The sequence below is a fragment of the Cervus elaphus genome, chromosome X, assembly GCF_910594005.1.
Source record: "Cervus elaphus chromosome X, mCerEla1.1, whole genome shotgun sequence".
Taxonomy (NCBI): Eukaryota; Metazoa; Chordata; class Mammalia; order Artiodactyla; family Cervidae; genus Cervus; species Cervus elaphus.
The window spans coordinates 139,210,867-139,225,889 of NC_057848.1; the positions used below are offsets into that span (position 1 = coordinate 139,210,867).

At 34.5% G+C, this 15,023-nt stretch overlaps 1 protein-coding gene across 1 annotated transcript in view; it reads right to left on the minus strand.

The window, feature by feature from the left end:
- The window catches only part of CFAP47 (cilia and flagella associated protein 47), a 479,971-nt gene that overhangs the window by 364,393 nt on the left and 100,555 nt on the right, over positions 1 to 15,023 (minus strand). The window contains exons 23-24 of the mRNA XM_043897451.1: positions 6,195 to 6,289; positions 1,801 to 1,960 (exon numbers count right to left, since the gene is read on the minus strand). Coding sequence (XP_043753386.1) covers positions 1,801 to 1,960; positions 6,195 to 6,289 — 255 coding nt within the window. The remainder of the gene's footprint in view (positions 1 to 1,800; positions 1,961 to 6,194; positions 6,290 to 15,023) is intronic.

Sequence of the window (15,023 nt, forward strand, 5' to 3'; positions counted from 1 at the left end):
TTTCACCTAACAAGAGCCAAATACATAAACTTCTCAAGTGCATGTGGAACATTCTCTTGGGTAGACCATATTTTAGGGTATAAGGTGATCTGTTAAAGAATCTGCCTGCAATGCAGGAGACCCCTGTTTGATTCCTGGGTCGGGAAGATCCCGTGGAGAAGGGAACGGCTTCCCACTCCAGTATTCTGGCCTGGAGAATTCCATGGACTGTATAGTCCGTGGAGTCACAAATACTTGAATGTGACTGAGCGACTTTCACTGCATTAAAAAAAGACTAAAACCATACAAAGTATGTTCTGCAACAAGAATGTAATAAAAATACAACTCAATAATAAAGTGAAATATGGGAAATTCTCAAATACATGAAAATTAAACACACTCCACAAAAAACTAATTGTTAAGAAATGGTAGGGTAAATTTTTAAAAAATACTTTGAGATTAAAAGGAAAACAAAACATGCCAAAATTTATGTGATACACCTAAACCAGTGCTCAGAGTGAAATTTATAGCTGTAAATGTCTATATATAAAAAGATGTTTCAAATCAATACCTAATACCTTGCACCCTAAGAGATAAGAAAAAAAAATTACAGCCAAACAAAGCAGAATAGAGAAAATAGTAAATATTAGAACAGAAATTAATTGAATTTAAGCACAGGAAAAAAATTAGGCAATCAAAAGTTGGTATTTGAAAATAACAAATTTTAAAAATCATTAGCAAGAATGACCAAGAAAAAAGAAAGAAAAGATTCAAAAATCATGAATAAAAAAGAGAAAATGCTCCCTTTATAGAAATTTAATAAATGAACCATGTACAACTCTGAACACAATGTACAACTATATACAAGTTAGATAACCTAGAAGAAATGGATAAATCTCAAGGAAGATACAAACTACTTAAATTGATGAAAGAAGAAATATAAAATAAGAATAGACTTAAAGGGATCGAAGTAGGAATCAAAACACTTCCCACATGGAACAGCCGAAGCCCAAACAACTTCATTGGTGAAATTTACCAAACATTTCATGAATAATTAATATCAATCTTCACAAAAACAGAAATGAAGGGAATAAAATACTTCACAAGCCATTCTCTAAGACCAAGAGAAATAAAGAATCGTGTTTATGGTTAGTTGATTTTCAACAAGGCACCAAGATAATTCAGGGGGGAAAAGCTATTTTTGTTCTTTATATAGTGATGCATATGAAATAATACCTTGATTGCTGGAAAAGCATATTATTCTTTGAAAGGAAAAACTCAATTATATGCCTTTTTCTAGAAACCAGAAAAAATAATCTGTAGTTCATTAAAAATTAAAATGTGTAAAGCTTCCAAAATTTTTTCAAATATATATTTAATGAGAGAAAATTGTCATAACAATTATTAAAAGGTACAGTATATTTTTGCAATTAAAAAAATAAACCAGGAAAGTAGAAATATAGATAAACAGACATTCTGGCCAGCTTTCCCCAGAGCGAGCAATCCATGTTAGTCAGGGGTTGCAATGCCTTTTCTGATAAACCCTTAGAGGTCAGACACCATCACATCCATAATATCCCACAAGCCATATATTTACCTTATTTGATGTAGGAGGGGAGTATATAACAGCACGAACACCAGGAGGAAAGGATCACAGGGAGTCATTTATAATGATAGTTACTACAAAATTTTAGTAAGAAATTTCTTAAAACTGTTTTAAGCACATATAATAATATAAAGTTTCATATACATAGTAAAATAAAATATGTGAATGATAAACTGATAGAGAAATAACAACAAATACAGGAAAAAAGTACTTACTTGGACAGAAATTTACAGCAACATTACACTCTTCATTTGGTCGCAGAGTTCCACTGAGTGTGCTAAATTTGAATATACCATCTTTGAAAAGTTTATCAGTATTTCTAATATCCAAATTCCACTCTACATTTTTTCTTGAAGTATTATGTAAGACCAGATTCTGTTCACACATAAAAAATAAAAGAAGAAATTTATAAAGATTACAATATGCAACATGAAATTTAGTTTGTATTGCCATAGCAACTTGATGGTCCTACACACAAAGTAAGCAATTAAAAGTGGTAATCACAGAAAAAATGTTTTAAAAGTGAACGTTAGGCAAACAAAGAGGTACATGAATATGTTCAGAGCCTGTTAACAACTATGAAAGTACTCAAAGGAGCTATGCTAGTTAGGAAAGATGCAGAGTAACAAGAACCTTCATTCATGATGGTAGAATGCAAATTGGTACAGTCATGTTGGAAGACAGTTTGACAGCTTCTTATAATGCTAAATATACACTTATCAAATGATCCAATAAACCTAGTCTTAATTATTTTCCTAAGTAAATTGAAAATTTATGTTTATACAAAAATCTGTATGTGAATGTTTACAATAGCTTTGTTCATAAACACCAACCCCTGGAAGTCGAAACAAACATGATTTCTATCAACAAATGAATGCATAAACAAACTGTAGTACAGCCATAAAATAGGATAAAATTCAGTAATAAAATAAGTAAAATATTAATTCAAGTAAAAACATAAGTGAGTATTACATATTTACTTAATTTTAAGTGACAGATGCTGAATGCAAATCTCTACACATTGTATAATTAAATTACCTGTCAGTCTGGAAATGCAAAATCTTGTGGATGAAAAATAAAATCAATTGCTGCCAAATGTTGGTGGAAGGAGAAGTAGTTAATTGCCAAGGGGTTATAGAGAGATTTTTCAGTAGAATAAAACTGTTCTATATGGCACTGAAGTGGTAAACCCTTCTATACAATTTCCAAGACCCAAGCAATTATATACTGCAAGGAGTGAACTTAAAGATATGAAAATTAAAAGCAATAAACCAAGATGTTATGGATCCCAGGATGGATTGTAGACTGTGACAAATTATATCACAGACATATGAAATAACCTCACTGAAGGTACTGGGTAAAGAATGGCTTATGTAATTCTGGAAAACTGTGTTTTGACTGGAAACTATATAAGGCTAAAGACAAAAAGATACTCTTTATAAACACTGTACTCTAGTTGGAAAATATGTTAATAATTCTAACAGAGTACAGGTTAAAAATCCTGAAACTTCTTTACTAAGTACACCAGGGTTAAAAAATAAGTAAACATATTATAAATAAGACATTGTCAGAGAAGAGTTAAAAATGAACAAGGGAGAAAGATGGAATGAACCTTGTTGTGTAGGATTAGAGTAAGAACTATCAGTTAAAACTCATGTTTAGATAGACAGGTAGACAGGAAAAGGTAGATATAAATAGATGATAGGCAGGTAGATAGAAAAGCTACCGATATATGTGTATTCATGGATTTTTACACATACAAATATTTCCTGGCACCATCTGCCAGAAGGACCTAGAACATGTGACACCACAGAAGCAGCTAGCACACCTTGTATATAGACCTTGTTTTCTAAATACCGTTCTCCCATTAAAGATACTGAGGTTTCTTGGAGAAAATGTTGACTCAGGAGCTAGAACAACTAAAATAAAAGTGACCCTGGACCATTCTGTAGTCATAGAAAGTAAGAGAAATGTTTAAAAATCATAAGAACAAGAGTAGGTCAAGGGGTCAATCTAAAAGATGTCCTAATAGCCAAAGCTGGAACAATTTTAGCAGCATAAACAAAAATGAACACTGGATTAAAACTGAGAATAGGAAATACATATATGTGGGTTCATACTGACAAATAAATAAATAAAGGGAGGGAGGAAGGGAATAACCTTTATTACAGAAAAATTCCAAATAATATAAGTAAATGTCCCCTCCAGAAGGTGGAGCTTGACCCCCACCCCTTGAGTGTGGGCTGAAATTGATGACTCACTTCCACAGTATAGAGTGTGCAAGGGGAGAAATAGCTTCTCCAGCTTTACAATAAACACGGTGTGTTTATTGATGACATGTACTCCTTTCACGTGATGTGACAAAATGAACATTTCACCTATGTGACATTCTTCCCCAAAGTCCATAGAAAATAAGAACAGAAACCAGTCAGGTGAAAAATATAAGACAAACCAAAATTAAAGAACATTCTGAAAAAAACTACCAGATCAGTATTCTTTAAAATTAACAAGGTCATAAAATATTAGCAACACTGAGAACCCATCATGTAATAGAAGAGACTTAATGCCACATGGTATGCTGGATTGGACCCTGGGCAGTAAAAGACCCTTAGTGAGTAACTGGTGAAATCTGAATAGAGTCTGTTGTTTAGCCAATAATATTTTACTAATGCGAATTTGTTAGTGTTAAAAAAATGTTTTCTGGTTGTATAAGGTGTTAACACTAGGGAAAGTTGTGTAAAGTGTATGCCAAATCTCTCTGCACTGTCTTTGTGAAGTTCCTGTGAATCTGGGAGCTATGTACATGACATGTATGCAGACTCATCTTTCCAGTGCTAGTCATTATGAAAATAAAACCTTCAACCAGGTTTTTAAAAACCCTGTTCTTCAAAATTTGAAGAGTGTAGAATGATCCATGTAATCATCACCACAATAAAATGGCGTACTTTGTTTCTTTCAAAGCGTGATTGATTTAAAATAATCAGGATTTTTAAAATGAGTCAATTTTATTCCCAGATGTCTGTATATACTGAGACATCTATTTAGTTCTAATATTTGTGTACTCTGTAAGGAAGTTCCTTTGCACCTTGTAAAGAAAACGTCTTTTTTTCCTTTTCTTAACACAGAAGGTGGGCATGGTATCATACTAGTTATGTGAATGCCTCATTTTTCTTATTCTGAATTTGAGGAAATGGTATCTCCAAAATACAATCCACTTCTTTCTATATCCTATCTTAATAATAGAACTGATCCATTCATCAAGGGAGAAACATTGGTTAATTAATTTAGTATATGTGGTGGTTTAGTCGCTAAGTCATGTCCGACTCTCAGGACCCCATGGACTGCAGGCCCCCGGGCTCCTCTGTCCATGGGATATACCAGGCAAGAACACCAGAGTAGGCTGCCATTTCCTTCTCCAAGGACATGTAGTATTGTGTTATTTTTCTTTATAAAGTCATCATAATGATACATGTACATAGTTTATACAAATAGTGAAAATATACTTATCAAAAAGTTGGCCCACTCAACTCTTCCTCATCAACAGTCCTGTTTCCCAGAAGCAACCAATTTTAACCAATTCTTATTTCAATTTTCTCTAATAGTTATAGCTAATTCTGTGTGATGCTAATATAGCTTACTTTAGGTTTTTTTATTGCTTCCACAACAAATTACCACAGTGGTTTAAAACAACACAAATGTGTCACATTAGAGTCTTATTGATTAGAAGGTCAATGCAAATATCACTGGACTAAAATCAAGAAGACTAAAATCACAAGACTAAAATCATAGAGGAACTATGATACTTTCCAGAGGCTCTAGAGAAGAATCTGTTTTCCTGCCATTCTCAGTTCAGATGTATTTGGCTGGTGGCCTCCTTGCACCAGCAACATGACATCTCTCTGACTTCTCTTCTGTCATCACAACTTCTGACCACAGTCAAGAAGTTCTCTGTTTATAACTTCTCATGTGATAAGACTGGGGCCACCTGCATAATCTCAGATAACCCCTCATGCTCAGGATCATTTATCTTAATTACATTATACATCAGCAAAGTGTCTTTTACAATATAAAGGATTCTATTCACAAATGCAGGAAAAGTGATATAGAAGACAAAAAAGGAACACTACAAATACAAATTTCTACAATGTATCCTGAGCTTCTTTCTTATGCATGTCTTTATGTTTTCAGATGGATTCATAATTAGAAGAAAGGCAGAAATATCTAATAAGAAAAAAAAGAGCAGATTATCATAGAAGTGACTGTATTATATATCTGGACTTTTTCAATTTATATTATTGCCTCTCAATTAATTTCCTCACCTGTATGAAATGTATTTCATGTGAATTTTAACCATAGATTCCATTTGTATAAGACAGATAACCATTCAATTTATTTTATATTTTAGCTTTATATTAAAATATAAATATATAAATGGCTTTATATGTGTTTATATAGTTTGATTATTACTTATGAGAAATATGCTATACACACACACACACACACACACACACATATTCTTACAACACAGGCTTCAGAATAATCATCTTAATAAGTGAAAAACCATAATCAGAAAAAAAAATTGTAAACTGCATCAATTCTCTATACATACCTGAGTTTCTGTGACCCTGCCATTAGGATCCAGATTATGTAATGGGATTTCAAAGATAAAATAAGTGCTGGATAATGTCAGTGGTGCTTGCAACACTGCAAAAGGAAAGTAAAAGTAAAGTGAAAGTGTTAGTTGCTCAGTCGTGTCTGACTCTTTGCAACCTCAAGGACTGGATCCTGCCAGGATCCTCTGTCCATGGAATTCTCCAGGGAAGAAAAATGGGGTAGGTAGCCATTCCCTTCTCCAGGGGATCTTCCCGACTCAGGGATCAAACCCACACCTCCTGCATTGGCAGGCATATTCTTTACCATCTGAGTCACCAGGGAACATACTGTTAAAATAATAATGACATAAGCTCACAGATAATTCTTACTTTACCTTAAATTTTCTACCTATTGCTGTATTTCCAGCCAGGAAACAAAATTATTTTTTAAAGACATTTCAGGAATAACTTGGATTATTGTAAGTTCCAATTTTGTAATGGTAGTTAATTACAAGTAAATATAAAATGTACCCTTGAGACAATAAAAGAACATAAAATATACTAAATATTGATCTCAGGAAAAAAAGTAGACAAAATTAAAATGATCTCCATAGTAAAGTTTGACCAATGCAGAAGTAGAGAAGTGAAAAGAAATATAGAAATAAAAATTATTGTAATAAAGGGAAAATATATATATGGCATATCATGAAGCATTTTATACATGAAACACAAAGCTCTAGGGAGAAAATGGTTATTCTATGGAAGATCAGAAATACAATTATCTACAAAAATACATTAGAGAAGGAATTATTATCTGCTGGAAAATCTTATATTTTTAAATAGATCATTAGAGTAATTTTAGTTCACAGAATTGTGCAGAAAATACAGAGATATCCCTTATATCCCCCTCCCCACTGCCACACACACACAGCCTCTTACATTATCAACATCCTCTACCACAGTGGTACATTCATTATACAGGAACCTGTAATGATACGTTATCATAACCTAATGTTCACTGTTTACATTAGGGGTCATTCATAGTGTTGTACATTCTATAGGTTTGAACAAATGTATAATGACATCCAGCATTACTGTTTCATACAAAGGATATTCACTGCCCCCTAAATCCTCTGTGGTCTACCTATTTGTCTCTTTCTACTCACAACCCTTGGAAGCCACTGATCTTTTTATTGCCCTCCATGGTTTTACATTTTCCAGAATGTCATATAGTTGGAATGATACAGCATATAGTCTTGTGAGATTAGATTATTTCACTCAGTACTATACATTTAAGGTTCATCCATGTCTTTTCATGACCTGATAGCTCATTTCTTTTTAGTGCTAAATAATATTCCATTGTCCGGAAAAATTCTAACAACTTTTTGGCCAACTCAATACCACAGTTTACCCATTCAGCTACTGAAGAACACCTTGGTTGCTTCCAAGTTTTGGGAATGATGAACAAAAGTTGCCATAAAAACTTACATGCACATTTTTGTGTAGATATGAGTTTTCAACTCATTTGGGTAAATACGGACAGCCATCTGCCACACTGTATGGTAAGAATATGTTAAGCATTGGAAAAAAAAACATCAAATGACCAGCTGTTTTCCAAAGTAGTAGTACTGCATTCACACCAGTTCCTATTGTCCACATCCTCATCAGCATTTAGCATTGTCAATGTTCTGGATTTTGGCCATTCTAACAGATGCATAGTGCTATCTTACTGTTGTTTTAATTTTAATTTCCTTGATAACATATGATGTGGAGCATTTTTTCACATGCTTATCTACCTTCAGTGTATTGCCATTGGTAAGTTGTATGCTCATATCACTGGCCCAGGTTTCAAATGGTTTGTTTTCCTTACTGTTGAATTCAAAGAGTTCTTTATTTTGGGTAATAGTTCTTTATTAGATATGTCTTTTGCAAATATTTTCTTCCAGTCAGTGGCTTTTCATTTTGGTATCTTGATAGCATATTTTGCAGAACAGACATTTTTATCATTATGAGGTCTAGCTTATTAATTCTTTCTTTTACAGATCATATCTTTTTTCTTGTAACTAAAAGGTCACTGCCAAACCCAAGGTCACTTTAGGGATGTTTTCCTATGTTATCTTCTATGAGTTTTATAGTTTTGCCTTTTACATTTAGGTCTGTAATCATTTTGAGTTAATTTTTGTGAAGTATATAAAATCTGTATCTAGATTCATTTTTTTAAATTTGTGGATGTCCAATTTTTCAGTTACATTCTTTAAAAAAGACTATTTATTCTGAGTTGTATTGCCTCTGTTCCTTTGTCAAAGATGAGCTTACTATATTTATGTGGGGCTGTTTCTGGACTCTCTTTCGTGTTCCATTGATCTATTTGTCTAGCTTTTTCAATAAACTCTCTTGATTATTGCACCATTATAGTAAGTCTTGAAGTCGGGTAGTGTCTGTCTTCTTTGTTCTGTTCCTTCAATACCACACTGGTCATTATGGGTCTTTTCTCTTTTCATATAAACTTTGAATCAACATGTCTGTCAATATCCACAAAATAACTTGCTGAGATTTTGACTGGGAATGCATTGAATCTCTAGATCAAGTTGGGAAGAACTGTCAACATGACAATATTGAGTCTTCTCATGCATTAACACAGAATCATTGCTCCATTTAATTCTCCTTTGATATCTTTCACCAGAGTTTTGCATTTCTCTTATAGATCTGTAACTATATTGTTTGATTTATACCTAAGTACTTCATTTTTGTTGGGTGCTAATATAAATGGTATTTTGTATTTAATTTTAAATTCCATTTCTCACTACTTATATTCCCAGGTGGCTCAATGGTATAAAGAATCTGCCTGCCATGCAGGAGACCCAAGAGACGTCAGTTTGATCCCTGGGTCAGGAAGATCCCTTGGAGGAGGAAATGACAACCCACTCGAGTATTCTTGCCTGAAAAATCAAATTAACAGAGGACTCTGGCGGGCTGCAGTTCATGGGGTTGCAAAGAGTTAGATGTGACTGAATGACTGGGCATGCATTGAGAAAAGCAACTTACTTTTGTTTAGTAACCTGTATCCTGAAACCTTATTATAATAGCTTACTAGTTCCATGAGGTTTTTTTTTTAATTGACTCAGATTTTCTACAGACAATCATGTCATCTGTGAACTAAAGGGCAGATTTAGTTCTTCCTTCCCAATCTGTATAGCTTTCAACTCCTTTTTCTGTCTTATTACATTACCTAGGTCTTCTTATACAATGTTGAGAAAGAGGGGTGAGAGGGGATAGCCTAGCCTGGTTTCCAATCTTAATGAGAAAGCTTCAAGCTACATTTAAAATGGATAACAAACAAGGACCTACTGTATAGTACAGGGAACTCTGCTCAATATTCTGTAACAACCTAATTGGGAAAAGAATTTGAAAAAGAATATAGATACATGTCTATGTATAACTGAGTCACTTTGCTATACACATGCAATTAAGACACAACTGTTAACCAACTATACTTCAATATTAAAAAAAGAATGTTATTTGTGAGGTTTTTTATGTAGACATTTTTTATCAACTTGAGAAAGCTCCCTTCCATCACTCATTTACTTTTTTTTTCTTTTTTTATGGGTAATGGATTTTGTAAAATGCATTTTTTCCTGCATCTATTGATATGAACATATGGCGTTTTCTTCTTTAGGCTATTAATGTGAATGCATGCATGCATGCTTAGTCACTTCAGTTGTATTCGATTCTTTGTGAACCCATGGACTGTAGCCCACCAGGCTCCTCTGTCCATGGAATTTTCCAGGCAAGAATACTGAAGTGGGTTACCATGCTCTCCTCTAGGGGATATTCCTGACGCAGGGATCAAATCTGCATCTCCTGTGTCTCCAGCATTGCAGGTGGATTCTTTACCACTGAGAAACTAGGAAAACCCATTAATGTGATGGATTACATTGAGTTGTTTTCTAATAACTTAGTTTTAAGTTCTTTATAAAGAAAACTGTTCAGTTCAGTCACTCAGTCATGTCTGACTCTTTGCGACCCCATGAACCACAGCATGCCAGGCCTCCCTGTCCATCACCAACTCCTGGAGTTCACCCAAACCCATGTCCATTGAGTCAGTGATGTCATCCAACCATCTCATCCTCTGTCGTCCCCTTCTCCTTCTGCCCTCAATCTTTCCCAGCATCAGGATCTTTTCCAGTGAGTCAGCTCTTTGCATCAGGTGGCCAAAGTATTGGAGCTTCAGCTTCAGCATCAGTCCTTCCAATGAATATTCAGGACTGATTTCCCTTAAGATGGACTGGTAGGATCTCCTTGCAGTCTCTCCAAGGGACTCTCAAGAGTCTTCTCCAACATCACAGTGCAAAAGCATCAATTATTCAGCGCTCAGCTTTCTTTATAGTCCAACTCTCGCATCCATACATGACCACTGGAAAAACCATAGCCTTGACTAGACGGACCTTTGTTGACAAAGTAATGTCTCTGCTTTTCAATATGCTGTCTAGGTTGGTCATAACTTGCCTTCCAAGGAGTAAGCGTCTTTTAATTTCATGGCTGCAGTCACCATCCGCAGTGATTTTGGAGCCCAGAAAAAGAAAGTTAGCCACTGTTTCCACTGTTTCCCCATCTACTTGACATGAAGTGATGGGACCAGATGCCATGATCTCAGTTTTCTGAAAGTTGAGCTTTAAGCCAACTTTTTATTCTCCTCTTTCACCTTCATCAAGAGGCTCTTTTAGTTCTTCTTCACTTTCTTCCATAAGGTTGATGTCATATGCATATCTGAGGTTATTGATATTTCTCCCAGCAATCTTGATCCCAGCCTGTGCTTCCTCCAGCCCAGCGTTTCTCATGATGTACTCTGCAAATAAGTTAAATAAGCTGGGTGACAATATACAGCCTTGACGTACTCCTTTTCCTATTTGGAATCAGTCTGTTGTTCCATGTCCAGTTCTAACTGTTGCTTCCTGACCTGCATACAGATTTCTCAAGAGGCAGGTCAGATGGTCTGGTATTCCCATCTCTTTCAGAATTTTCCACAGTTTATTGTGATCCACACAGTCAACAGCTTTGGCATAGTCAATAAAGCAGAAATAGATGTTTTCCTGGAACTTTCTTGCTCTTTTGATGATCCATCAAATGTAGGCAATTTGATCTCTGGTTCCTCTGCCTTTTCTAAAACCAGCTTGAACATCTAGAAGTTCACGGTTCATGTATTACTGAAGCCTGGCTTGGAGAATTTTAAGCATTACTTTACTAGCATGTGAGATGAGTGCAATTGTGCGGTTTTGAGCATTCTTTGGCATTGCCTTTCTTTGGGATTGGAATGAAAACTGACCTTTTCCAGTCCTGTGGCCACTGCTGAGTTTTCCAAATTTGCTGACATATTGAGTGTAGCACTTTCACAGCATCATCTTTTAGGTTTTGAAATAGCTCAACTGGAATTCCATCACCTGCACTAGCTTTGTTCGTAGTGATGCTTCCTAAGGCCCATTTAACTTCACATTCCAGGATGTCTGGCTCTAGGTGAGTGACCACACCATTGTGATTATCTGGGTCATGAAGATCTTTTTTGTACAGTTCTTCTGTGTATTCTTGCCACCTCTTCTTAATATCTTCTGCTTCTGTTAGGTCCCTATCATTTCTGTCCTTTATTGAGGCCATCTTTGCATGAAATGTTCCCTTGGTATCTCTAATTTTTTTGAAGAGATCTCTAGTCTTTCCCTTTCTATTGTTTTCCTGTATTTCTTTGCACTGATCACTGAGGAAGGCTTTCTTATCTCTCCTGGCTATTCTCTGGAACTCTGCATTCAAATGGGAATATCTTTCCTTTTCTCCTTTGCTTTTCACTTCCCTTCCTTTCACAGCTATTTGTAAGGCCTCCTCAGACAGCCATTTTGCTTTTTTGCATTTCTTTGTCTTGGGGATGGTCTGGATTCCTGTCTCCTGTACAGTGTCATGAATCTGCGTCCATAGTTCATTAGGCACTCTGTCTATCAGATCTAGTCCCTTAAATCTATTTCTCACTTCCACTGTATAGTCATAAGGGATTTGACTTCACAGGGATTTGACTTCATAGAACTGTTCTTTACCACTGAGCAACTGGGGAAATCCATTAATGTCATGGATTACATTGAGTTTTTTTCTAATAACTTAATTGCATGTTCTTTATAAAGAAAACTGTAAGAACACAAAAAATCACCCCCTCAAATTACCTATACTATATCCACTCAGTAACCATTACTGTTCATGTTTTGTCTACATATAATTTTTGTTATATATATTTTGAAATAACCCAAAATTAGGGCCATACAACCATAGGTTTTCTAATCTGCACTTTTTCTTACTTAACAAGATACCATGAATTTTCATAGAGGTATAACATTCCTTAACATAGTCAAAGAATAACCTAATTAGCCAATCCCCTATTGCTGGACATTTAGGCTACTCCCAGTATTTCACCATCATTGGTAATGTTCTGATGAATATCTTTATATATTCCTTTGTTTGCTTTCCTAGAATAAATTCCTAGGGAATATTCTTAACAGAGAAAACTGATAGTTGGGGGCTGTATCTATAATAATTATAATTTCCTTGGTTTAAGTTACAGTTTGCTAATTTAAAATACACTTTCTACTTCACTAGTGCTTTCCATAGTGCTTTCCACTTTGCCAAGTACATAAGGAAGCTACCAATTGTTCTTTTTTACTGATAAGAAAACTGGTTAATTGAGTTTTGAATGTGAACCAGACTTGCATACATGAGATACCCCTATATCTCTACCTCGCCCCTCCCCACTGGTAATTACTAGTTCGTTCTCTATATATGTGAGTCTGTTTCTAATTTTTTTAAATATATATTTATTTTTATATTCCATATGCAAGTGATATCAGAGCATTTGTCTTTATCTACAAGGACATTTTAATAACAAAATAATTCTAACTCCTCTCTACCACTGCTTGTTTCATTATTGTCATTAATTTCACTTACGTATAAGTATACATAAGCATATATAGAAATAATACACTGCTGCTATTATTATACTGAATAAACTTAAATGTTAGATTAAGAATATGAAAAATAAAATAAAAACTCTTCTTTTACCTTTATTTTGTTTCCAGTGCTCTTTTCTTTTATAGATCCAAGTTTTTCACCTATATCATTTTTCTTCCCACTAAAGAACTTTTTAACACCTGTGGCTGACTCATGTCAATGTATGGCAAAAACCACAATATTGCAAAGTAATTAGCCTCTAATTAAACTAAATTTATTAATTTAAAAAAATGTCTTTCAAGACCAGTCTTTTGGCAACAGATCCCCTCAAGTGTTGTTTGTTTGTAAAAGGCTTTAATTTTCCTTTACTTTTGAATGATAATTTCTCAAGGTACAGAATTCTAGGTTGGCATTTTTCTGTCTCTCAACACTTTATATATTTCCCTCCATTCTCTTTTCATTTGCATAGTTTCTCAGGAGAAGTCACATGTAACTTTTATCTTTGCTCCTCTGTATATTAAGGTGTCTTTTCCTCTGAATTACTTTCGACTTTTATAAAATTAATTTTTATGGAGTATAATTACTTTAGAGTATTGTGTTAGCTTCTGCTATTCAGCAAAGTGAAAGAGTTATATACATATATCCACTCTGTTTTAGATTCCCTTCCCATCCAGGATACAACAGAGAACTGAGTAGGGTTCCCTGTGCTACACAGCAGGTTCTCAATAGTTGTCTATTTTAGTCTATTTAGTCAATTACAGTCTCCCAATTCATCTTAGTCCCTGTTCCCACCTTCGTAACTGTAAGTTTGTTTTCTACATCTGTGACTCTATTCATTTCTACTTTACAAGTAAGTTCATCTGTACCATTTTTCTAGACTCTACATATCAATTAAATTATACAATATGTCTTTCTCTTTCTGACTCACTTCACTCTATGAAAATCTCTAGGTCCATCCATGTCACTATAAATGGCATTCTTTTGCTCCTTTTATGGCTGAGTAATATACCATTGTGCATATATATATATATATATATATAGTGTACATCTTTTATATCCCTTCCCCTGTTGATGAACACTGAGGTTGCTTCCATGTCCTGGCTATTGTAAACAGTGCTGCAATGAACACTGAGGTGCATGCATCCTGAGGATTTTTTCAATCTTTGATTTTTTTGCAGTTTGAAAGTAATATGCCTAAGTGGGATTTTTTTTTTTTTTTTGCATTCATCATATATGGTATTCTCTGAGCTTCTTGGATTATGGCGTGGTGTCTGATATTAATTTGGAGGAAATTCTCAGTCATTATGTTTCAAATATTTCTTGTTACTTTCTTTTTCTTCTCCCTCTGGTATTTCAAGTATGCACATATTAATATTTTGTAGTTGTCCCACAGTACTCAGTCTGTTCTTTTTTCTCCTTTTTTCAGTCATTTTTTTTTTAACATTTGCTTTCCTTTGGAGATATCTATTGAGATATTCTCAAGCTCAGACAGTCTTTCCCCAGCCACATCCAGTCCACTAATAATCCTACTCATGAGATTCTTCATTTTTGTTCCACTGTTTTTGCTCCACAGCATTCATTCTGGATCTTTCTGAGAATTTTAATCTCTTTGCTTATATTGCCCATCTGTTCCTGCATGGTGTCTACTTTATCCATTAGAGGCCCAAGCATACTAATTAGTTATTTTAAATTCCCAATATGATAATTCCAACATCTATGCCATAACTGCATCTGGTTTTCAACTCTTGTTCTGTCTCTGAAAACTGCGTTTTTCACTTTTTAGTATGTCTTATACATTTTTCCTTGATGCTTAGATATGATGCACTGGGTAAAGGAACTGCTGTAAACAGACCTTTAGTAATGTAGTA